This window comes from Simochromis diagramma, unplaced genomic scaffold, assembly GCF_900408965.1.
Source record: "Simochromis diagramma unplaced genomic scaffold, fSimDia1.1 OVJJ01000107.1, whole genome shotgun sequence".
Classification (NCBI taxonomy): Eukaryota; Metazoa; Chordata; class Actinopteri; order Cichliformes; family Cichlidae; genus Simochromis; species Simochromis diagramma.
Window position 1 is genome coordinate 4,158,094 of NW_024387209.1, and position 25,770 is coordinate 4,183,863.

Consider the following 25,770-nt stretch of genomic DNA (forward strand, 5'->3'; position numbering starts at 1 on the left):
AAATGTTGAAACAGGAATGTCTTGACAACTTGATGACTTTAAAGAGTTAAAGTCGTCAAGTTTTGTTTGTATGGGTTCCCATTAGAGGCGGGAATCACCCGACACAAAATGTTATTGTGATTTTGAACATTTTGCAGCATCTTGAGTTAGAGTTAAGCGTTGTCAATACCTGCTTTATTCAGTGAGGTTATCTCGCCTCCGTTATTGTTGTGTTGCAAAATTAGGCTTGTTAAGCACACTAAAACCTGCCATAAATGTTGACGTAACACAGTCAGTCTGCAACCAGTCTGTGATTGGATGGGGTCAAGTTGGCAATTAAATGCAGTTTGTTTCTGATAAGCGATTAACTGTGATAAATCGTGGAAAATCATTGAGATTCAATCAGACTGATAGCAACATGTTTGCAGCCTGTCTGCTTTTATAAATCAGAAAGCAATTATCTGCAGGCCTTTAACAATCTCTCTGATAGTGTTTGCAAGCAGTCCAAGTCAGACTGCAATTGTTTGCAGAAAGGTTGCCTCCTATCAGGCAACCTGTGCAGTCACCTTGAGATTAAAAGTGGTCACGAGTGTTCAACACCCTCAAACTCTGGGCAGCTATTTAGTCACGGGTCACTATTGTTTCTTTTAAATGTCTGATTTTTGTCCTTTTTTTTTTTTTTTTTTTTTTACTCGCCTTCCTGAGCCGTTACCTTGCTCTGAAGTACGAGGTAGCTTTATCAGGCTAATTGTGTCTAGTGTGTGATGGTTTTCAGTTGAGCTGATTTAATATAAGGGCGCTCAGTTAATGTTATGTCAGGATGGCGGTGCATAAGATGAGTATTTTGTAAGATTTTTATTTATGTAATAAAATATTGATATTTGGTGTGCCTTTATCCACACAATATCACTAGATAAATATCATTGTGCAGTTGTGCACCAATCTCTACTTCCTATGATATCAAATTTAAGTTGAAATAAACCTCAGTGTTTTCGTAAATCTTACCACAAAGACTTCAGTGAGATAATGTGAATGTTGAGTGTGTGAAAACATGGCAGTTTCCTGGTTGATAAACTCATCTCATTGCATCACCATCTTTCCAACATCTAAAAATGAACTGTTTCCCTCTTTAATCAGCATCAGTATTTTCACAGCTAGTGCATCAAGGTACCAAAGTGCCAAACGGCTCCCTGTGTGTGTCTTGATGATGCTAACTTTTTTCAAATTATCAGATTTTTTTTTTGCACCTACAACACCTGAAAAAAGCAGCAGATCATTTTAATTTTGGATTTTATGTCTACTAAACCTGAATTATGCATGATATATTATGATGTCATCACATTGCCTAGCAACCACCAAACACAGACTAATCAGACAATACTCCAGAGTGGGCAGGTACAGTAATAGTTTAGAAAAAGAAGCAGGACGTTTCTCCATTGTTGTCCGTCATTTTAATTGGTGGAGGTTTTATTGAATGGTCATGACTTTGTGACGTATAGGAGGATGTTGGTCACAGTTTCATGTTTTTCCTTAAACTTTTTAACCAGGTCACAAACAGCCCAGTGAGGGTTGTTTCCACATGCTAAATGAGCAAATTTTCAGGAACTAGATTTCAAATAAATTTTCACACATTGCCACCTTTGGAATCAGGTTCTTTTTTTCAGATTTCAGTGTGCCAACTAAAAATAACAAAAATATATATGCCTACAATTCGATGATATTGAAATTATGCAAAAGTGTCAAAGGGGGAAGCTACAAGCTTAAAATTGTGTTCAATGCGACACAAATATAGTACAGAAAGCAACGAAGCTCCAAAGTATCTGAAGAGAAGTTTCTTGAACCCTGTAAGTCAGCAGTCTTCTTAGTCCATTTTTGTCCTCCTTCCCCCCCCTCTCACCCAGGAGGCCCTGATCATGGCCAGCATGGAGCACCCCCACCTGGTGCGTCTCCTCGGTGTCTGCCTGAGCCCCACCATCCAGCTGGTCACCCAGCTCATGCCCCACGGCTGCCTCCTCGACTATGTGCACGAGCACAAGGACAACATTGGATCGCAGCTGCTGCTCAACTGGTGTGTCCAAATTGCAAAGGTAAATGACTATAATCAGGTCGAAAGAGGACGGCGTCTGTTTGTGCTGTGGTGTTTGTGCATTACTGTACTGCTGGCAGGTGTGAGGGCGGCATTGGATTTTATGGATTTGTGTGGCAGACGAGTCTGCCTTTTTTTTTTTTCATCCCCAGCCAAAAATTTGGCTGAAGGTGACATGGAGAGGCTTGCCAAGTGCAGTGTCAAACCGAACGAGTGTGATTTTTTTTCTAAAATATGATCTCATTGCACTTTCCAAATTTGTATTTAAACAGCTTTCAAAACAATTTTTGAGCTGCTATCACAAACACAAATGTCCCTAAGCTGCCGACCTTTCAGTTGGATGCTTTACTTACTCGGGTTTCTGTTGTAGTTTTCCAGGCTTTGTGGAACTGTATAAACATCTACATTATGCAAACCCAGAGCAGTCATAACAAAATCAAAAATCAAAAAGCAGCTGCATGCATTTGAAAAACAATATAGAGCGCCGCAGTGTGTTGCTGTTGAAATTCAGGTGTAAATCAGTTTTCACAGCCCTTTAAATGACATGATAGGTTACTGACGGTGAGCAAAACCGAGGCCTAGCTTGCCTCGGAGCTTGTCCTTGAAGCATTCGACATCATTCTTTCAGCGTCATAACAAACATTTAAATTACAGACCCATTCTTTGCTGCCCAAACAAAATCTGCACTCAGAATCGTTGAAACAGCAGTAAGACTTGAAATACTGTGTACGTGCTTTTGCTTACCCAAAGAACATTTGTGTTTTGTTTGCAAATTAGGTTGATGCAGCCAGAGTGCTTGATAGTGTAACTGCCTGGTAAGATTTAACTTCTCTGAGTTATAACTCTGGGATGGCAGTGGGGTGCCTGGCTGCAATTACATGCTGTGCAGGCAGACATCTGCTGTGATACAGAGGCATCCCCCCATCAGTTTTGGAAGCGGTACATGCAAAAGAGGATCTGACAGAAGTCTGACTTACCGCTGATCACACTGATCGCAGTTAAGACAAGGGAACAACTTTTGACTTTAATGCTGTTAAAGTTTTGGATTCTGAGCGCTTCTGCCCGTCGAGGTTTAAGTCGAGCAAAGAGACAAAGGAACCAGCTCGACTGTGCCTCCAGGAAATGTTTTTGTAATTTAAAATCGTAGCTATTTCGCTAGCTGGTTGGTCTGGATATACATTAGAGGTTTTGGACAAAGTGAACAACTCCATCGTATCTGTGCTAAACCAGTCAGGATGGTCCGAAAAACACAGCTTCATTTATGCCATTAATCCAACTTCAAAAGGAAGTGAGCAAGCTTTCCGATTTCATTTTGGCAGCGCCCCATTTCCCCAAGGGGTTGCCACAGCAGGTAGCTCTGCATATTTGATTTGACAGATTTTTACACCTGTTACCCTTTCTGACGCAACCCCAAATATAAAATGTGTCAGAATCTGAAGTGGAAAAAGTCTCATGAAGCAAATAAGGGGGAAAAACGGGGGGATTATAAAAAATATCTCAATATAGTTGTAAAGTTTACATACTTCATTATGCTAACAAACTCTTTAGATTAGGATTATCGCTGAAATTTCAAACGAAATATAATACTCAGGAAAATACCCAACAATTCATACCATTTTCTACTCCGCAAGAGGAGAAAAATTCCCAGTCTTTGTTTTTTGTAAAGATGAGAATAATACATCAATCACATCACTGTTTTCTTTTTTTCTGATGTAACAGTGAATTGATATATGACAACTATATCTTAAGATGCTCTTGCTGGTAGAATTTCTAAAAATCATTTTTTTTATACTTAATATCTTTTTAATCTCTGGATTTAGGAATAGTGGGAATAATGTATTCTGTAAACACATACTAATGTTACCAATAGGCAACACTAATAATGTTTGCTGACTAGCTCCAATATTAATATTATCCTTTTGTTATAAGCCATGGCCACTAGCTGCTACCATTATAATAACTTAATAGATCAGCCAGTGTTGCTATCTGATAATTGCTAATAGTTTAATGGCTAACATTAGCATGTGCACCAGCTATGTCAACATTTATGATATAACTGTTTAATATTTTAATATTGAAACAGAAGATTTACTGACATCTAACATACCTCATAAATTGTTTAGTTTTGACATCAGCTACTGTTCACGTGTTCAGCTGCTAGTGAGGGGAGGGGCTGTGACCTGACGGTCTGCAACGGTTCTGTGGGAAGTTGTGTCAGTTGAAGGAGGCAAAGTTGACACTGTTCATATTGATAATGTTGATAATGTTGATCCAATAATAATTCCTAGTATTGATTTTTGGACCCTGGTCTAGAAAAGGAGGAGCAACATTGGAACCCATTGGCTGGGGCCATTTATCAGACAAATATGACCTCCTGTCGCGTTCAATGGTCATTCATTGCAGTCTAGCGATGAATGAGGAGAAATTAAAAACATCAAACAGAGGACATAATTAGCCACAGCCATAGCCTCTACTGTAAAAATAACTTAATAAATCGACTAATGTGGTTAGCGGGTAACTGCTAATTGTTAAACAGCCAATGTTAATGTGTGCACCGGCCAGGTTGACATTTAGTACTTTTCAAACAGGAACTTTCCTGACCTTTTGTAATTCATCTTAAAGTGTAGTTCAGTCTGTTGATATTAACTACTTTTCATGCGTTCAGCTGCTAGTGAGGAGAGGGGCTGCTACCAACGGTGCTGTTTGAAGTTGTGTTTCAACTGAAGGTGGCACTGTTCGTATCGATACTGTTGCAAATGAGTATCTAATCTGATGATAACTCTTAGTATGAAATAGTATTTGAGTAGTGTTTTATTTTTATTTTTTCTTTAGCAACGCTTTGCTAGATAAAGTGCTAGCAATATGGGAACCCACCAGTTAGGGTCATCAGACAGACATGTAACATGCTTGTCTACAGTCTGGGAATGAATGAGGAGAAACTAAAAACATCAAACAGAGGACATCAGATAAGAACCTGTGGTTGTGAGTTAGCTTTGTAGCCAACGTGTTCATTTTTTTAAAAATATCCAATCGAAGTTTTAACCTGTACGCAGTCAAAGTTCAGCCAACTGCAGTTAGGTAAATACAATTTGGATTGCAAACTGAAACCAGATTCTGGTTCTTCACCTACCATATAATATATTACGTTTATTATGCAGTGATCTGATTTTCATATGTAGTGAGTGAGAGCCTGAATGGCTCTTCATCTGTTTCAGCAGGTCTATCATTTTTGCTTATCATTACTTTGATGACTTGCTAATCTTTTATTGTATCTGCTGCTAAACTGATAAAGCTGTCAAACATGGACCTTACTGTACACAGGCAGTGCAGGTTTTTGTTCTCAAAAACTAGTTCTGTTTAAGTTTTCATCAAATAACGTACATGTGCACTTTAAAGCAATGTTTGTGTAGTAAATAAAACCACAGTAAGAAATGCCTACTGCACCAAACACTGTTCTTATACACGCAGGCCCTGTTTTCAGCTATAAACACACTAACACCACACTAATGTTAACATTAACCCCTGCAAACTGGTGTGATAGCATGACAAAACTGTGTGTTCATAACTGTGTGTTCAGAATGTGTATGAAAAGCGATTCACAGAGTATTCTTCAGATAATTGCCTGTTTCTAAAGCACTTTTTATCAGAATTGATTTGTATTGGCAAAGTATTCTCTTGTTTCATCACTCTGAGTCAGCGATGAGAGCTTCGGGTTCACAGGGTTAGTGGGAGGTGGGTTAGCGTGAGAGGGCTTAACCTTTTATTCTCCAATGATAGATGATTCCCAAGACCCCGAGGAACAGGTTACTTAAGGAGGTACTTATTGCTGTAATTGGATTCAGTTTCACCTGTGGTAGCAGGAGGGGAAATGTCAGGTTGTGGTAGTTTTGAAGGCGATGGAGAGCAAGGGGAGACTATTCAAAACCATCCTCTACCCTCCCTGTACTGTGACATTCAACTGATTGTGACCAGTACCAATAACAGCTGTTCAGTCTTGATGTAGGGTTGGAATGAAGCTGCTCGTCTGATTGAAAATCGTATTTGGATAATTTGTTTTTATTGAGTGAATTAGTGAATTGGCATAGTGGAGGAATAGAGACAAACTGTTCCTGTTAGCCCTAAACAGGCTTGTATTTCCCTTTTACTGTTTCCATTATTATCAATACCTAGCAGCTATCAGTGTGCTGGCTGGATTGTCACCACCTGGGGCTTAATGACAGGCCATGGTTTGCAATGTTAAAATGACTCATCACTGAGAACTACATTTGCAGTGGCAGCATCTCAGTGTGTTGTTTGAAAGTCTTATTTTGTTTCCAAGGTAGAGTATCAACAAAAACAAAAATCTAACAAAGAGTAAAGAGTCCTGACTCAGGGGTGACTCTCAGACGAGTTCTAATCGTCGAAGGCACTGGAACTTTTAACTTTCGTCAGAGGATGTAGGGGACCTGTAGTCTTTATTTCCAGCTTCTTTTTCATTTAGCTTTGTGTGATTCCGAGTTTAAAATAATCTTTTTTAAGATAAGCATTTAGAAGAAAGACTTTATTAGTTGCAGCTTGCTACTTCCAGAGTTGACTCCTTTTTCCTTCCCTTCAGTTTCCTGTTCTTATTTGGCAGGAGTGGCTCTCGGTGTGGTCTTCTGTTTTAAGGTTCGCTGTGTTGTGCGTTCAGAGATGCTCTTATGCAAACTTCGGTTGAAACAGTGTTGCCAATATCAGCTTGAAGCACACTTAATCAAAAATGAACACATCTTTCTACCAAGCTGTTTAATGAATTCAGCTTCCAATTTGATTTTTCAACAGCCTGATTAAAAAAATGAAAAAGCTTGGTGCAGTCTAGAAATAAAAATCAAATAGCTTGTCAACCTGAGTTGCTGAGAGGCCAGTATTTATAATCCGAGCTGCTAGTTGCACGATTAATGGGCTGGTCCTTATATATAGTCCTTTTCTTCTGTTCCTGAACACTCAAAGCAGTTAAAACATGCCACAGTCACCCAGTCAAACATGCACTTTTTGCTATGCTTAAGTGCTTTCCTTCAAACATTCACCCACCAATGGATGCAACTTGGGGTTCAGTATCTTGCCCAAGGATAACTGGCATGCATAATCGAGAAGTCAGGGATCAAACCACCAACCTTCCAGTTAAAAGATGACCTACTCTAACTCCTGTATATGCCCACTATAACCAAATATATTCAGAGTGATCCCATTATTTTCCCTTTTCAGTGTAGCTCTAGCATACTACATGGATTTGTAAGAAATGTGAAGAATATAGGTCCATATATTGCTATCTGAATACTTTTTATTCGAGAAGTATCAGAACTGATCCCAGAAACCCATGTTTGATGTTCTCTAATTAAAAGGTACATATACAGGTACTTTTGAAAATCAGTGATTTTTAGGAAGTCTCACATGAGTGACTGTGAACATAGCTGTGTTTTTTTGTATGGGTAGGAAAAATTGATGTGTTGTGTTGGGTTTGAACCAGAAAGCTCATGCTGGAACACACACAAAAATGGTTGCCTTTCAAAGGTGTAGTCACGTCGTGTATGACCTGGTGTGGTATTCAGCCAATGGAAGAGAATCAATTTGACTTCTTATGAGCCCCACCCCCTTCTTACAGTAAGGTGTTGCCAGTTACTGCAGGGAGCCCATTTAGCAGCATGGGTTTTCTAAGCCACACAAGCCCAGTGCACGGAGTTAAAAATGCTCACAGCGGGGGACCCAGGTAGCGTGGTTCTTTTGTGTTAAGTTAGCCTCTTGGATCCTCCTCACAGGTCCTCCATCACATAGCTCTAAGATATTTTTCAAGCCAGAAAAAGACTGAATTTCTCTGTGGTGTGTGTTTTTGCTTCCCTGTCTATCTGCGCACGTGCTTGTGTGTGTTTGGGCATGTGTGCCGAATAAATAACTCAGAGCCCTCTTCTCTGAGTGATCTTGGCACTCTCAAGGTAATGACGAGGAACCTCTTCTCCAGGAGAAAGAGCATCCTTCAGAAGACGCACAATTTTCTAGCAAAGGGGAAAATAATTTCCCCTTGCTCTTCAGTTAGCTTTGAAAGAGGTGGGAGGAAAAGGTATATAAAAAAAAACACAAAAAACAGAGAGTTCAAGAAACAGCTTACAAAAGGTGGCTCGACATATGGCACCAGACCAAGCATCCACTGTGAACTGTTGCATACGCATTCATCAAACGCACCCCATTGTATCATGAGTACTAGCAGTGATAGTCAGGTCTTTACAGAGAAACACTTTGACATTTTGTGAAATCACCTGCTTCAACTACTTGGTAAGAGTTGGACTGGATGACTGATAGCACTCGTGTATGTCCGGTTGTTTTTCAGACACTGGCGAGAGCCTGGTGTTACCCTTCAACTAAGCTCAACTACCAGTGGCTCCAACTTCACATTTAATGAACAGACATGAGTGTGTTACCGGCTTTCTCATCTAAACTGCCTACAAGCAGATTTCAGGAAAATGTCAAGCATTTTTTTTTAGCTAAAGTACAACTGCCACAGTTATTTAATAACAAATTCAGAAATTTCAAGATTTGCTAAAATTATGTGCGGAGGTTTTACCAGTACACTCTATTATCAGTGGTGAAAGTATTACATGCAACGTGCAGACCAAAAAAATGCAATTTAGTCTGATTGTAACAAGTTTGCAGTGCCGGTGGAGCAACTTGAGGAATCTTGTCATGACATTTCTAGGAAAAATCAGTGGGCGAGCAATGATTACATTCATTATTATTATTATTATTATTAATTATTATTATTATTATATAAATATTTGGGGTTTGAAACACTGTGGACACAATTACACAGGTTGGCTGGTGGGAGGGAGCCTGTCTTTAAGTGACCAAATTCCAAATGGCACCAGTTGCATTCATTCTCTGTTTTGCAAATAATTTCTGTCTACTTTATGAGTGCAGACAGGGCCAATACATTGGAATCAGTCTGAGTCACTCTGCACTGATGGGCTTAACTCTTTTGCAACATGTCCCTTTGCCATACACTCTAAGAAATAAAATGTTGCATTTACTCCACCCAGTTATGTCAACCGGTTCCACATAACTGGGTTAGTGAAATATAAAATGTATGATACACTTAATTTGAACAACAAATTTTAAGTACATCTGTCAAGCTTTGGCTAATTAAATGCAAATCACAAGAATGGTGTTGTATTAACTAAATATCATAATGTTGATCTAACTAACATGTTGACTTAAATTGACAACACTAAATAAAATCTACTCAACCAAAACAAGCCCTACTTACTCTATAAAATAAGATGTTGCATTTACTCCACCCAGTTATGTCAACCGGTTCCACACAACTGGGTTAGTGAAATCTAAAATGTATGACACATTTAATTTGAACAACAAATTTTAAGTACATCTGATAAATTGACTAACCCTAAACGAGCTCTACTGAAACTATAGGCTTAAATTACTTACTCTATTTAAAGTAAATTGAATAAATCAAACACAATTTTATTCAGTTAACTCAACTTTAATAACACTTGGTGTAAAATGTGCTGAAGCAAACTTTGAGCTGTTCAAAATTCTAGATCAATGCCTTTTTCCTAAACAAAAATATCTTCACATATATGCAAGTGCATATTAAGTTCAGGAAGACATAATACAGAATGTTAAAATCAAGTTATTAAAACTGGAAAGTGTTGTGATTCCAACATTTTTAACATTAACATGACTTAATTTAAACTTGCTTCGGGTACAATGGAAAACTCACAATACAGTCCTATAAACAACAAGTAGAAATGATTTTAGTGGCATTTTGTCCATATTTAAAAAACTTTTTTTTTTTTTCCAAAACTTAAAATGAAGTCCAAACTTAGGCGCAGTCTTGTTCAATGTAGCTGGATGGTGGTAAAAGTTCAACATGAACAAAGCATGCCAAAAAGTATGAGGCCTTGCAGAAGTTCTTGCGGAATTCAAACTGAACAGTTTATAAAGTGCAAGGAGATGGGTTTGAGAATCTTGTAACCAGTTGAGTGTCCTCTATAGTTCAGTGCAGGCTGTTTCACTCAAGCAGTTTGTTTTTCAGAACTTGCACCTTCATGGATAGGTTGTTCCCATCCAACTCCATCAGCACCTTCTGAAGAAATTCAAATATGTATTTCAGGTGCTTTGGGTACCTCAGATTTAGACTGTAGATTAGTCCAAGCAGGAGGGCACACCCCTTTGCCACATCACTAAGAGCTTTCAGCACAGTGTATCCTTCTATGATGACACCAATGTCCTCAGGTGTATCTGCAGAGTCTGCTCCTTCATGTCTGACAACACAGACTCCTAAAGTCAGCTGCTCCGTTTCTCTTCTTGCACTAAGATCCACATCCTTAAAATGAAACCAAAGGGGGGGGAAAGCTAATTGCATATAGATACATATGAACAAATGAGCCCACCTTCAATTTACTATCCCAAATTAAAAAAAACAAACAAACAAACTGATCTTTCCCCTTTTCTAACTTACCAAGAATTCCTTGAACAGGTCATCTGGCTTTTTATTTAAGTAGACACAGATAGTTTTTAGGACGCATTCCCGTCGAACATCAATGCTGATATTCTGGTGGAGATAAGAACTCCGTGTGAGACAAGATTTTGGTTCTTTTCCACCTCTTCCCAAACCAAAGTCAAAAATATTAACAGATGAGTGATTAGCGATGAGTAATTAAACAATGTTTGACAACTCACATTAGTGACATTCAGTGAGGTTAATGATTGGTTAGGCACTGACTCTTCTGAGTCAGATCAACAAATATATGAACACAAAACTGGAAGCTTTTCAATTTTGACAATACATGAAAGCTTTCACTTTTGCTTTAATCAATCCTAGACTGTTCAACAATATAATTATTAATTGTACCCCTAAAACTGTTAAAATGAAATAGAAGATTAGAACTCGGCAATATGGATTCAAAATACTATCACAATATTTTCTGGTATTTATTACGATAACAAGAGTTACAATAAAAGATAACAGTAACCACAACCACATCTGAGCCACTTTTGTTGCATCTACTGACAGACAGAACTAGCTGACCAACGTAAAATGAAGGGGGGAACACACAAATTGTCACTTTGATAATCAATGGAACTGATACAAGGAGTTAAATGCATTACATATAGCTGTATTACACATAATGCTGCATTTTAATGACACAAGATAAATGCATGTCTTACACTTTAATCACTGATACTAACACTAAACCAGATATCAACACGGGGTAGAATTCCTTCAAACAATGTAGCAACTTATTTGATGCATGTTTCTAAAATACACTATACATATATTTCATTCTTCAAACGGATAGGATCGCTGGCGCTCCTGGTGCTCATTACTGACATCAGGGAGCATGCGCGGTAGATGTTGGGAGTAATTTTAAAGCTGCAGTTCTTAGTAGGCAAGTTGCAGCTTAACATGAATCGTAAAACATTTTGGGAAATTACACCGAAGTGGGCCCAATAATATTTATTAAATGCCTGACTACTAACACCTGTGAGAGGCATACAAGCTAGAATGCTAAAAAAAAAAAATTACCAGACATCATTTGTTTTAAAATAAAACATACAGAAGTACTCCCGAAAATGTCGGATGTTTATCATTTAGTACACATTAACCAAATTTGTCATCCTTAAATGGTTGTACTTACCAAATAATCCTCAAATGGCAATGGATTTTATCCAGGCTTCTGAGCATGATGCAAGTTTCGGTTGAAAATGACGGTTGTTCAAACTTCCACACTGCACATGTGCAAACTGAGAAGTACGGAGAGCCTGTTAGGACAATCCTCTTCAAATTAAAGTGCTGTTCATTTTAAATGAACTTTTTACGTTGGATTTAATGTACTGCATTTTGTTGTATTGAAATATTGTGTTATTAATTAAAATCAAAACAATATCCTTGTGTTTAGAGTTAAAAATCAATTGGTGACATTAATTTTAACATAAAACGTTTACATAATGCTAGCAACATCAATGTATCATTTCTTAGAGGGACTCAAAGCTGGCTGCCAACTGGTTGTATTCTGGTTATATTCCTATAAAAAGGAAGGTTTCCAAGCACCTGTATCATTTTACAGTTACTTCACTATCTGCACCAAATTTGTTGTTATCTGTTAAGGAATTGCTGAATCTGTTTAAAATCTATGAGGTTCTGGCTTCACTATCTTAATGTGTGTAAAGTGCAATCAAAGCAATACAACAGCCTGAACGGCATTTCATAAATCTGCCTCTAAAAGTTAACAACACATCCCTGATACAAATTTAGCCACTGTCCCCTTCCCAAATAGGAAAGATTGTGTTAGTATTGCTTTAAAATGCTGTTTCTGGTGCTTTGTGGACAGATGCACTTGGGTCAGGTGGTTTTCCCCTCAGAAGCATCTGGACATAACTTCTAGAACTCATGGCGAGTGTGCTGTTGACCCAGTGCGCCTTGTTTTGCTTTTAGACTAACAGATGTTTTTTGGGGCTCTGGGTCATAGCTGAATACTAAGTTTATCATCACATATGATGATCTTCCTGAAGGGGTTAACAGTTTGGACTTTGTGGGTCCTGCTCCTTAATTGTTTCATGCAGTCCTGCTTAAGAATTGTCCATAACATCCAGTGTCGTGTAGCTTTAAGGCCATAAAAAACTAATTGGGAATTCTAAAGTACAACTACCTGAACAAGCATATTATTTTGAATAAAATATAAATATAATTTAGTTCCCAGAATAGTTATGGAGCTATCTGTGCATGCTGCCAAAACCATGAAACCCTGGCACAGGAAGGCTGTTTTTCATTTTTCACCATACTGTAACGTGGTGGCAACTTGCCAGTCCCCCCCAGCACCGCTACCACAACAACTACACAAACACCCGCCGTATGTGGGCTCTGACCCGGGCAGGTGACTGCTGTGCCACAAATTGATTGGCTGAGGCCTGTCGCCAGGCAGTGACTCTTCATCACTGAGTGTTTTGGGCATTGAGATAATGGCCCCCATTAATCTAGAGCCACACTCAGGGCTGTTTCACTCCCACTGCCACACACGAACACACACACACACAATGACTGACACTCACATGCACTTGCACACATAACCCACACAGAGGTCTCTTTAGATGTGTGTGAATAGCCTCTAAATTATAAGTCTCGATCTTTCCTTTCCTTTTTATGCTCTTTCCTTTATCCCTCTGCCGGTTTTCCTCACTCATCTGTTGTTTCTTTTCCTCGTTTTTTTCCAGGACTTCCTCTTTATGTCCTTTCTTTCTTTTTTCTATTTTTATTACACTCATTCATTTTCCTCTTCTTTTCTTTTTGACGCCCTTCTTCCTTTTCTCCTCACATTCTATTTTGCTTTTTCATCATAACCCCGTCCTGTCTTCCTTTCATTTATCCTTCCCTTTCCCCTTTCTTTGCTCCATTTCCATTTATTTCCTTCCTTTCTGCTTTTCTTTCCACTTCATTTCCTTTTCCTTCTTCTTTCTCTTTCATTTCCACAATATTTTCATTCTTCTTCTTATTTTGTTTCCATGTCATTGTCTCTTACTTCCTTTTTCTTTTCTTTCCTTTCATCTGTTTCAGTTTTTTCTTAACTAATTCTTTTCTTCCCATATCCTTTTTACACGTCTTCCCATCCTTCCTTCCTTCTGACTTAATTTTGACATTTTCTTTTCTTATAGTTTCTTGCTTGTTTTCTATATTTCTGTATTTTCCCGTTCTGTTTTCTGCCATTTGTTTTACAGTACGTTGTTCAATCTTCTTTTTAAATTTTAAATTCCTTTTTTAATTCTCTTGTTACCCCCCACATCTCCTGTCTTTCCTCATTGTGCCTATGTTATCATTTGTTTTCTTATTTTGTGTGGTCCTGTGTCTCTATATCATGTCCTACATTTCCCACTCCAGCCCTCAGATCCTTAGACGACCCCCCTGTGCTCATATTTACACGTGTCCTCCTATCTGTTTCTGCATCTCCTCTTTATCCCTCACTCAGTGAATCTCTCTCCTCCCTCTTTTTCCCGCTCCCTCTCACACTCATATTAGGAGCATTTTTTTTCATTAGGTATTGGATTATTAATGGAATAATTAGTAATGGGATGTATTTTAATGAACAAATCAATCACTGAATTAAATATGGGTTTGAAACTGAATGTATGCGGGGCTACAGTAGTCTTTTAATTTGGCTCCCCTCTCCCCTTTCCCTTTCTGTCTTCCATTCACGGTCTCTCTCCTCAGGCTCGGTATAATGAAAGCAGAATACATTCAGCGAGTAGCTGTCCTGCCACTAAAATGATTGGCTTTGGCAGGGAAGCTCTGGCTGGACAACGGTCTCCACTGGGGGTTTTTTATGGTGGGGAGGGTAGAGGTGGGACGGCTGTAGGAACGAGGGGGTTGTATCTAGGCCACTGTCAGTGAGTAAACAGTGAGACAGTGGGGTCATTTGTATTTGTACCAGTGCACGTGACGCCCTGCAGGAAACACCTTGCAGTCAGATTTTGGACTCTGCTGTCACTGTGGCTCCGTGCTAACACTGACCTCGTAGCATTTCTGCACACTGTTAAAATATGCAAGAAGGTGTGTGTGTCTGTGTGTGTGTGTGTGTGTGTGTGTGTGTGTGTGTGTGTGGGAACAAGCAATGACACAAACCCCTTCACACACACACCAACAAACTGTAAAATAAGGCAAAATCAGCAGGGACTTTTTTGTTCATGCGTGTGTGCTCTTCCACGTGCAGTTAGAGTTGCATCCTGCGGTGGCTCCCCGGAGATGCCACCCCGATGGCACGAGATCCAATCTGGTCAAGCTTAGCGTGGAGCCCTCTGTGTCACTCACTTCCCTGCGAAACGCCTCTCGGTGCTGAGCAAACACATCTCGCCTGCACTTATTAGCCCAGCCTTAACACTTCTTCTTCCTCCTCCTGCTGCTTGTTCTCTTTTCCCTCCCAACACGTTTCCCCTCGTATTACCCTCCCTCGCTAAAATGACGGAGTCAATCCTTTGCTTGGAATCAAATCATCTCCCTCCTGCGCTCGTGTGTCTATCATGCCATCGCATGTCAGTAAAATGTCTCAATACTCTCAGCATGCAGATGTGGACCTGGACAGGTGTGTTTTCTGAGATGAGATTGCCCTGATTTGATGGTTTTGTTTCCCTCCCGTTACACAGTTAAGTTTCCTGCTGGAAAAGTGAAAAAGAAGGAGTCACTTTTCAGTGCACAAAGGACAAAAACCCTGAGGCTGGGCCTTTTGGAGTGAATCAAAAACATCTTTAACATGTATTTTCACATGTTACATGAACAGCAAGATTTTTGGAATTCACTTTTTGAATGATGTAGTGATGCTAAAACTGTTTCTTACTGGTATGGTTTGTACTGACAACGTGCAGGCATGTAGGGGGTGATATATGGGGTTGTAAATATCATGTTACTCTGGACCTCTGACCTCTCCTTCAAGGTCAAATAAGGTCAAACTTTCATAAAATCTTATCTTTAAAACTGCGTTTAAATTTCTGCTTCCTTTTTTATTGGCAACATTTTTTTATGTTAACTTTGGTATGTACAGTGCCAGGATATAACAGTTTAAATACATAACAACATGTTCAAGGTTCCTGAAATAAGTATCGCTGTTTTTGGAAAAGTAAATGAACTTGTGATCAAAACGCTTGATATTTATAACTAAACATTTAAACTAATTTTACTAAATTGGTGTAGCTGCATGAATAAAATAATAATTGTACTCAAAATTATGTCAGGTGTATTAAAATGAGTTTCAGCAGGGCTAATAACAAAAGCCTGCACTTTGCATTTGTTTTTACTGCAATACAGTATGTTTAAAAAAAAAAGGAAGCAAAAGAAGCACAATGAATACATACAAGATACTAGGAAAGGAAAAAAACTACATAGCAAGAAATTATATTAGTCAGACACTCCATTAAAACCCCCCCAGAAGGCTCCAAGGGCACAAACAGAGGAATCGAGTTACTCAGTCACCCACATGGATCAAAGAAGCTGCGACCTTTATTTGTACCAGGCTGTAAACATTATTTTAAACATGGGAGACTTTGGGAACTGACCACATTGCAGTTCCTCAAGTGGCCACTAGAGGAACTGCAGTTTTTACCTCTTCTCAGCTCCAGAGGTTACCCATGGTAACAATGATATCACAACTCAGTCATCATGTGATATATGATAGACTCGTTATATAGTAATAATAATAATAATAATGGATTGCATTTATATAGTGCTTTTCGGGACCCCTCAAAGCGCTTTACAATACCACTATTCATTCACTCTCACATTCACACACTGATGAAGGCAAGCTACAGTTGTAGCCACAGCTGCCCTGGGGCAGACTGACAGAGGCGAGGCTGCCATATCGCGCCATCGGCCCCTCTGGCCAACACCAGTAGGCGGCAGGTGAAGTGTCTTGCCCAAGGACACAATGACCGAGATTATCCGAGCCGGGGCTCGAACCGGCAACCTTCCGATTACAGGATGAACACCCAACTCTTGAGCCACGATCGCAAGTAAGACAGTTATCTAAGATTCATGGCAATATTTGTATAGAAGAAGAAAAAATGGCCGCCGTGTACGTGTATCATATTGATTCAGTGTGTTGATGCATCTGTTCTGTTAGTTAGCTCTCGATTAGCTTTCCTCTTAAGTCTGCTGTCATTATACAATGTGTTTATATTGTGGTATCAATAGCTTGTCCCTGCCCTATTCGCTTATCACAGTGTTGACTCCCATTGTCGTGTAGCTGATAAGTAAATGAGACCAAACGACTGTAAAAATGCTCAGTTATGCGGCAAACTCACTTTATCGATTACTATTTTTTCAGTCATTGTTTGGCTGCCGTATCATAGACCCAGTACATTTTTCAACAAGCAGAAGAAGAAATAGAAATCTCAGTTTACTGCTATTGACATCTCATTTCTACATTGTGCCTCTGCTGTTACAATCACATCTACGGTTGTAGTACTGTGAATAGGAACAAAGCTGATGTCAATATAAATGTTTAAGTTGAGCAGTTGGTTTGGTGTACAAAGATGTCTTTGATTTCTCTCTGTAGTGCCGTGATACCCGAAATATCCTCCAGTGCAGGGTTTGTTCTCTTGTATAGAGTTCTCTCACAGATCTTAAATCTCTCTTTAGCCGTCATTGAAACTACTACAGCCAACTGCCTGCCGGGGTCTGGTGAAGATAACAGTCTGAGCAGGCTCAGAAAACCCCAAGAGATAGTCATCAAGCATCTTCTGAGAGTCATGCTTACACAATGTGCTAGTAAAAGCACAGCCGTATATGTGAATAACTACACAGTTCTGCTGTGATTTTTTAATACACTCAGTATTTGGACCCTTAAAATAATGCAGTAGGTTTGTCAAAGATGTTATAATAACCACTGAGGAATTACCTTCATTTTGACCAAGTGTGTCACCTTCCTCAGAATGCTCATTTTCAGGTCTCATGTTTAAAATATAATACATTATTAATTAACAGCAACACCTTTTAGTTTACACACCAGATATCTCTCCCCATTGGCGTCCTTTAGCTGGGAATAAAAGGCGCTGCAGCGGAAGCAATTAACCACAGAGTGATGAAAATGTTTCACTGTGCACTGAAAAGCAATTACGAACTGAAGAGTAGCATGATTCCTGTCAACAATGTCCATTTAAATTCCTGTTAACATCTGATGAGCAAATCTAATACAGCCAGGAGGTGAAACATGTTTTCCACCTGCGTGTGTTCATCACTGGCATGTTGAACATAAGCAGAAACTAGTACACGCGTGGTGTATGTCAGGGAAGCGGAGAAACATGATTTTAATGTGCAGATTTAAAAAAGCTTACTAACTTCAACCCTGTTATGTCTCTACTGTTGCTAATGTTCTGATATCTATGAAATCAGAAGTGGCTGAGCTTGAAATGTGGCAACTTCTTGGCCTAAAAAGGTGAGCCAAAACTGCAGTTTGTTTGGTCTCTAACTGATTCGCATAGTCAAATGCTGTTTGCATGGAAGATGCTGACTTGTCTGCATCTTGTCTGCAAGTATTGGTCAACTACTTGCCAATTGGTATTAAAACGTAAAAGTAAAATCAACAAGCTTTTTGAATATCCTTTTCACTGCTGCTCTGTAGGCAGTTAGCTTGCAGACGTGTGGGTGTTTCAATGACTGCAGCAACCAGATAGCAAACAAACCAATCATGAGGGGGTAAACCTCTTTGCAACCACTTTTCACCTAGCGGTTGGTAGCAACCACTCAACAACCATTCAGGGAATACAGATCTTTCCACAGTAATCAGAGGGTACCAGGGGGTCACTGACTGCTTGTATGACTGCAGGAATGGATTTAACAGACAGCCAACAACCACGACCAACAACTAGCCAACTGCTGGCTGTAGATCCGGAGGTAGAGTGGGGTGTCAACCAATTAAAAGGTTGGTGGTTCGCTCCCTGATCCTCCAGTCTGTGTGTCAAAATAACCCCCAAGTTATCCCAAGCGCATCCATCGGAGTGTGAATGTTAGCCGAGGTGTGATTGGGTGAATAAGACTTGTAGTAGAAAGTTCTCTGAGAGCTCAGAGTAGACGAGTGCTATGCAAGTATCAGCCCATTTGCCATTTTTCAGACGGTTGACAGCTTGTTTCATGACCTCTGTGACTTACTAGGATCTTAAAACCTCCATTCAAGTCACTTTGAAGTGTGGTTTCGCTTTGGAGCATTTTAAATCACTTATATGACAAATAACATATTTTGTTTTGTGTTTAAATTTGTAAAATGCTCCTTGACAGCCAAGCTGCTGGGCATTGGCTGAAAACTTCACTCAACCCTCTTGTCCAAGATATGGGCACTACTTGCTGTAAAAAAAACAATGCTGGTTCCAAAATATGTTATACTACAAGTGGTGACATTCATTTTTAACACTCTATTTTTGATGTCAGCAGGTTTTTATTCCACATCCATTCAAGTGTCCCTCCAAACAAACTGCTTAAACAGATTTGAGCGCTTTCTAAAGCTTTTTTTTTTTCCGAATCCAGATATGACAAATTGCCACTGGATGCCAGCTCTAGCAGTGAAAATAGCACATTTTAAAATCCTTCACACCAAAGGAGGATATCATATATTTTAGCACGTAAGCCAAATGATTGATGAATTCCTTTTAGTCTATATTTTCCACTAAAAACACATTATATAAAGTTATAGTGAATTTATTACTGTCAGCAGGCTATATGGTAGTGATCCATGTTCAGCTCTTTATTTCCCCGGGGCTTCATTAATAATGCAGTCCCACAATTCTTTGCATCTGAGAGCTTGTCGGGAGGCACATCACGCCATGATTACCAAACAACCCATAATACTGTCTTTCATGATAAGAAACAAAAACCAAACCAAGTGATGTGTTTTCCTCCAACGCAAACACATTCTCAAATTCTTTCACACACACACCAGCCGGTCCCCAGGAGGACGCACATGTCCCTGCTGATGCAACAAAATGAGGAAACAGGGCGGGGGGAGACCGCAGAGGAAGAGTATGAGGTGATGAGTGGAACGGGCGGCGGAGAGATAAGCCCCCTGGGTCTTTCTAATTATCTGTAAGGATCAGCAGTGCTCAAGGATGCATAAGGGGAGGGATTTGACTGTCAGATCCACTGGTAGGAAGGCCTGATTGGATCGGTCACCTCTTACCATACATCCCGATTACTCACAATGCCTGGAACCGAGACTCATTAGACACAGACGTCCGCACGCATGCAGATGAATGGCGGCAGGTGGAAATTCGCAGGGATTCTCCGACAAACACTTCATAACCGTGCCTTTCTGAAATGGCTGCAAACAAGAAACAACTTTCTTCTGTACTTATTATGGAGTCCTAAACATGTCATTTTTACAAAACAAGCATAAACGATTCTGCCAGGTTGCTCTGTGAATCAATTTCGTGCAATCAGGATTTCATTTTCTTTGCTACGAGCAGCCTTATTACAAACAAACGGGATGAAACGGCGTGCTGAAATTAAAGCATTTTTGTTACTCATTTGTGTGCATGCGTGCAATGTCAACAGTAAAGTGTCCCCTTTCCCGTATGAAAAGTAGCCAGTGGGCAGAATAGTCTGTCAGCTTCTCACCGAGATAATTACCCTCTGTGATTAAAAATTATAACTTCTCAGTGTCACAGCGAGCAGCAGACAAATTACAGGCATTACTGTGAACGCTGGACTGAGTGAGTGTATGGCTTGGTGCTCAGCTGATTCAAATCAGGATCAGATGTCCTCATTGTTCTTTTTTTCCCCCCTCTTCTCCTCCTGTTTGCTTTCTCTCTTCCTTTCTGTCCGCTTCACCTGTCGAAGTCACGAGGCCGCTGAGCTGCTGATGAAACCCATCATTACCGTCCTCTCGGCTGCCCGCAGGCCATCCTAAACTTCACAGGATCTCACTTGAGTGCTGTTAATTGATGCTTGGATAGCACCGTCACCCCCACAAGGACATTTAGTTACATGGCTGAAAATGTCATCTTTTGTTGCAGCTGAAGCAGGAGGGTTTTATTTTAATTTTACTCGAACTTCCATGTTTCTGCAGCTTTATGCTACGGTATATATTACCCGTATTTACTCAGGAGAGATGAAATTCATCGCACTGAAAGGGGGAAAAAAAATCTTCCTTTTAATTCCGTTGCAGAAGCCAAAAAAAAATATTGACATTTGCTCATGTAAATTCGCCAGCAGCGGTCTGTTATTGCCTGCACAGTGACATTTTGGAAGGATCTCTCTGTCCCACAGGGGAGTTGAGATCATGGCAACGGAGCTTAGATATTTTTACCTTTGGTTCCCTCTCTTGAGGAAAGATATAATTAAGAAAGGAAGGAGGAAGACAACAAGCGCTGATAAGTTCCGACGTTGTTTTTTTTTTAAGTTCCCTCCCACTGAGGGGTTTGCTTTTACGTGCTCTGTCTTACCTGTGTACGGTGGCCCTGAGCTGCAAAATACAAGAAATCAGAGAAACATTTTAAATATCTGACACAAATAGAAAGTGTTTAATAAAAGTATGATGATGGATGGATGCCAACAAACAAAAAAATGGATTACCAAAGCTTAAAAGCCACCAGAAAACAGACCAGTTACCATAAATGCAACAACTTAAATGTTCTTGCATCATCATCCAAATACTGATGTAGAAATCTGTAAAGGAACAAAATGTGAGGTTTATTTAGCATTATGAAGTTGGTTACTTGTAACCAGATCGGCTGTTCTGAGTATTTCAGAATCTGCTGATCCTACTGGGATTTTCTCACACAGCCATCTCTAAGGTTAACAGAGAATCGTTTGAAAAAGACTGTGAGGCAGCGCGACAGCACAGCGGTTAACCTGGATTTGAATCCACCATCTGGCCTTTCAGTTTGGAGTTTGCATGTTGTCCTCTCCGGGTACTCCGGCTTCCTCCCATAGTCCAAAAACATGCACTTAGTAGAGTTATGCTAATTGGTGAATTTAAATTGCCCATAGGAATGTGAGTGTGAATGGTTGGCTGTCTCTGTTTCTGTGTTAGTCCTGCAAGAGACTGGAGACCTGTATAGGATGTACCCTTTCTCTCACCCTTGGTAGCTGAGATAGGCTTCTGCTAGAAGAGTACGGATGGTCTGAAAAAGACAAAATATCCAGTGAGCAGCTGTTCTCTACATGAAAATGCTTTTTTGATGTCAGATGTCAGAGGAGAATGGTCAGACTGTTCCAAGCTGATAAGGCAAAAGTAACTCAAATAACCAGTCTTTACTACCACGGTGTGCAGAAGAGCATCTCACCAGGTCCCACTCCCTTCAGCTAAGAACAGGAAACTTTATCTATAATTCATACAGGCTCACCAAAACTTCATAATAGAAAACTGAAGAACTGTTGCACAGTTTGATGAGTCTTGATTTATGCCACCAAATTTGGATGGCTGGGTTGAGATTTAGCATAATCAGCATGAAAATATGGATCCATCCTGTTTTGTATCAATGGTTCAGTCTGCTGGTAGTTTAATGGTGTGGAGGAGGGTTTCTTGGCACACTTTGGGCCCTTGAGCGCCAACTGAGTATTGTTTAAACACCATAGCCCACTTAGTATTGAGTATTGTTGCTGACCATGTCCATCCCTTTATGACCACAATGAACCATCTTCTGATGGCTATTTCTAGCAGGTCAGCACACATGTCACAAAGCTGAAATCATCTTAAACTGGTTTCTTGAACATAACAATGAGTTCACTGTACTGTTTGACACTGTCATGTCAACATGGACCAAGATCTCTGAGGAGTGTTTCCAGCACCTGGTTGAATCTGCGCCATGAAGAGTCAAAGCTAAAACAAAAAAATATAAGAAGCTGGAGTTACAACCTTAAGACAATCAAAAGCAAAGCAATCCAAACAGAAAGTTACAAAAGAGGAACCTGAAATCGTATAATACAACAGAACTAAAGCGTATCATTGCAACACAAAAGCCCAGGACCATTACAAAGATGCTGCCAATCTAGAAATGTTGCTCTTTGTCTTTAGTTGTCATGTTTTGCACCCCAGTGCCACCATACCCTTTGTGCACACAGACACAGAGACGCACAGATCAGCAGCTCTGCTTGATAGATAGCTACAGTTTCTCCTGCTTTGTGAAACCAGAATGGCTGAATGCGGAGTAAATGGGCCCGCACCCGGCGTGCTGCGCCGTCGTTACATATGTCCCGTTATGCCACATTCACCTGCATCGTTCATTAGCCATCCAAACCATCCGGCGACGGTGCGAGGGTAATTCAAACAGAATGCTACTTTTTACGCATATAATCTCTTCTTTGGGGAACAAATTTGACTCAACTTTCTGTAACAGCATTTCAGAATAAAATTTGAATTTGTTATGCGCTCTCAATTGAAGAGACTGGCTCACTCTCACTCCCGTCTATTTTCCCTCGCTCCCACACAAGCGCACAGCGAGGTCTTTTTCACACACATGCTTTGGAGACTGCCAGCTCTGTGGGAATGCCTTCCATTCTATCTCCAGCTCAGCACACAGCGCATGACAGACGACCACCTGCGCCACCTGAGCGGAGCCATTGTGCATGCTCCTTATCGCACTGGTCCCAGTTCCCGGCGTGTGGACAGTTCCATATTGCTCATATTGTTGCTGCCTCCTCACCCTTTCTGTGGGGCGGCTGGATTTTTTTATTTTCATTTTTTTCTGGGTGGGAGATGGGTGGTGGTGGAAGGGGGGTGCACCACATGCGGTGCTCTTATCACTCCCCCTGGAAACAGACACATAACCTTTTGGTTTCTTGGAATTTTTTAGCCTTTCTTAACATGAATTCCCAAATAAAGTGAAGTCCAGGGAGTCGGTGCACGTGTTTCTACCTGAGAATTGGATCATTAAAGCTATTTAACTGCTGACAGTCCCCATTGAAACTGCCGCACATTGGTAATAATTCAGCAAAAACTGGATCTGCTGACTTGACTTGGATATATTACCTGTTGTAGTCCACCGTGTCCATCCTCCTCTTTCTTCTCTTACCTTCCAGCTGCTCTCCTTTATGCCCAGCATCTGTTATTCTGCAGCACCACTGCTGAGGTGCACCGCTCCCTGCAGTTACTCCTCCACTCCACTCCCTTTTTTTTTCATGCGCTTGTTTTTCTACATTACCAAAGGCTCAGATCTTCCTTCTTCTTTTCTTCCTGTTAGATAGGAGGTGCTAATGGGTTGCCGACCAGCCGTGACCTCGTCTGTTGCGTGCTTTGGAAGACTTTTAGCCCCTGTAAGCAATTCAGGAGCCCGCGGAGATGAAAAAGACCTTCGGTGCTGTTTAAAAATGAGATTTTATCCCACTTGCTAGCCCTACACCAGGTCAGAAAAAGGATAAACTATTCACAATAAATCCCTCTGCTTTCACAAGCTATTTAACGAACACTTAACAAAACAACAGGGAAGCATTCATTCCCTTCTATCTTGCATATTAGTTCAGATTTCTGACCTTTTTCTTCTCTATATAGAACAAAAACTGAAGCAAGTGGTGTAAAATATGAGAAAAAGTCTGCATATTTTATTCCAACGCAGCTCAGTCAGTAAGTGGAAACATAAAAAGGATGAGTCAGAGGTAAAGACAGCTATGACAAGAAGAAGCATTCCTCTGCCGAGTCTATTAAGTGACATTAGAATAGCTAAAGCAAAGTTTAAATAGCTGACTAAACACTGTTTAAAGTTGTTAATTACACAGCTTTTGTGCCGCAATTACTCGCCACCTTTCAGCCGACACATCCAGCTCTGATAAAGCTGCGGTGAACTCAAACGTAGTGATATGAGTGAGTTTAGGTCGTGGCTTTAAGAGTTGATGGGTGAAGCAACATGAGGTATTTGTACCGTTTCTGTGGGTTAGCTACAGGCAATCGTGTTTACATTAGCTCACCAGGTATATTAGGCCGTCTACCTGCCTTGGGCAAGATACTAACCCCGTGTTGCTCTCCGATGCATCCATCAGAGTATGAATGTGTGTAAATGTTAATGTGTGAATGTTTCCTATGCACTTCTGCATAGGAAAAAAGTGCTTGTGTGAATGAAGAATCTTGTATAAAGTGCTTTGAGTGCTCCGGGAGAGTAGAAAAGTGCTATGTAAGAATCAGTCCATGATCATTGGCATTTACATTTACAGCTACTCCATAAGACCCACTGGCACCTCAAGGTCTAACACACTGTACAAAGCTGAAAGACAATGTGGAAGTGCCAAGAACAAGTCAGGCCCCACAGACTTCCCTGTTAAAATCCTCAACTTTACATCACAATCCACCATGTTTCCATATTAGTACATGAGAAAAATAGCAGAGCAGCGTGCAGCTTTTCATGTCTGGCGATATGGACGTTACTTTTATTTATATTGATTTAAAGAGCAAGAGCACGAAAAAAGGGGGAAATGCAAACTGCATCTAGGAGATAAAGAACTACATTATATTGCTAACACAGCACTGGTTCATTGCAAGAACCTGCACAGACAGCATGTTAGCAGGGATTTGTGCTGGCATGTCGGGCTGTGGCTTCAGGTTTCTAACGTTAACTGGTAATTAGGAGACAATGAAATTATGTTATGGAGGAACATGAAAATAACGTACAGAGTGGTTTAAGTAAAGCTAATTTCTCTGTGTAATTACTTTTAAGAAAAGTAACAAGCAATAAGTAATTCTTTTTTTCTTTTTGAGTGACAACTGAAGGTTCTGCATTATAAGAGCACTGAGAAACACACTGATCCAGAGTCACTTAAACAAACCTCTCGACTACGTTTGTCCAGTTAGTTACATTTTTAATAATCACTAAAAACTATCTAATAGTTACACTCGATGGCCACTTTATTAGTTACAGCTTTTATTCTTCATATACTGTGCTCATAAATGGATGGACATGGTCAGTAAGAATATTCAGAGACGCTGTGGTGTTTAAATGATGCTCAGTTGGTGCTAAGGAAATCAAAGTATGGTAAGAACATTACCCCCACACCATTACATCACCAGCAGCCTGAATTGTTTATACAAGGTAGGATCGACCCAATTTTGGTAAATCTGTGTGAATCATAGCCTCAGTTTCCTTTTCTTAGCTGACAGGAGTGCCCCCAGTGTGGTCCTCTGCTGCTGTAGTTCATCTGCTTCGAGGTTCATCATGTATAATAAATGCAATAAACTGCTGCCGTGTGATTGGCTGACTAAATATTTGAATCAATGCGC

The 25,770-nt window shown here is 40.1% G+C and overlaps 1 protein-coding gene and 1 long non-coding RNA gene across 4 annotated transcripts in view; one reads left to right on the forward strand and one right to left on the reverse strand.

Moving 5' to 3' along the window:
* LOC120746115 (receptor tyrosine-protein kinase erbB-4-like) overlaps positions 1-25,770 on the forward strand; it is a 353,488-nt gene that overhangs the window by 296,361 nt on the left and 31,357 nt on the right. For 2 of the 3 annotated variants that reach the window (XM_040051409.1, XM_040051411.1), the window contains exon 20: positions 1,881-2,066. In XM_040051409.1, the coding sequence (XP_039907343.1) occupies positions 1,881-2,066 (186 nt within the window). The remainder of the gene's footprint in view (positions 1-1,880; positions 2,067-25,770) is intronic. The other variant, XM_040051410.1, reaches the window with a different exon arrangement.
* Positions 8,799-12,065, reverse strand: LOC120746129. The gene is made up of 3 exons (XR_005698783.1): positions 11,734-12,065; positions 10,554-10,646; positions 8,799-10,418 (listed from the first exon to the last, which is right to left on the reverse strand). It is a non-coding gene; the product is annotated as an uncharacterized LOC120746129 (long non-coding RNA).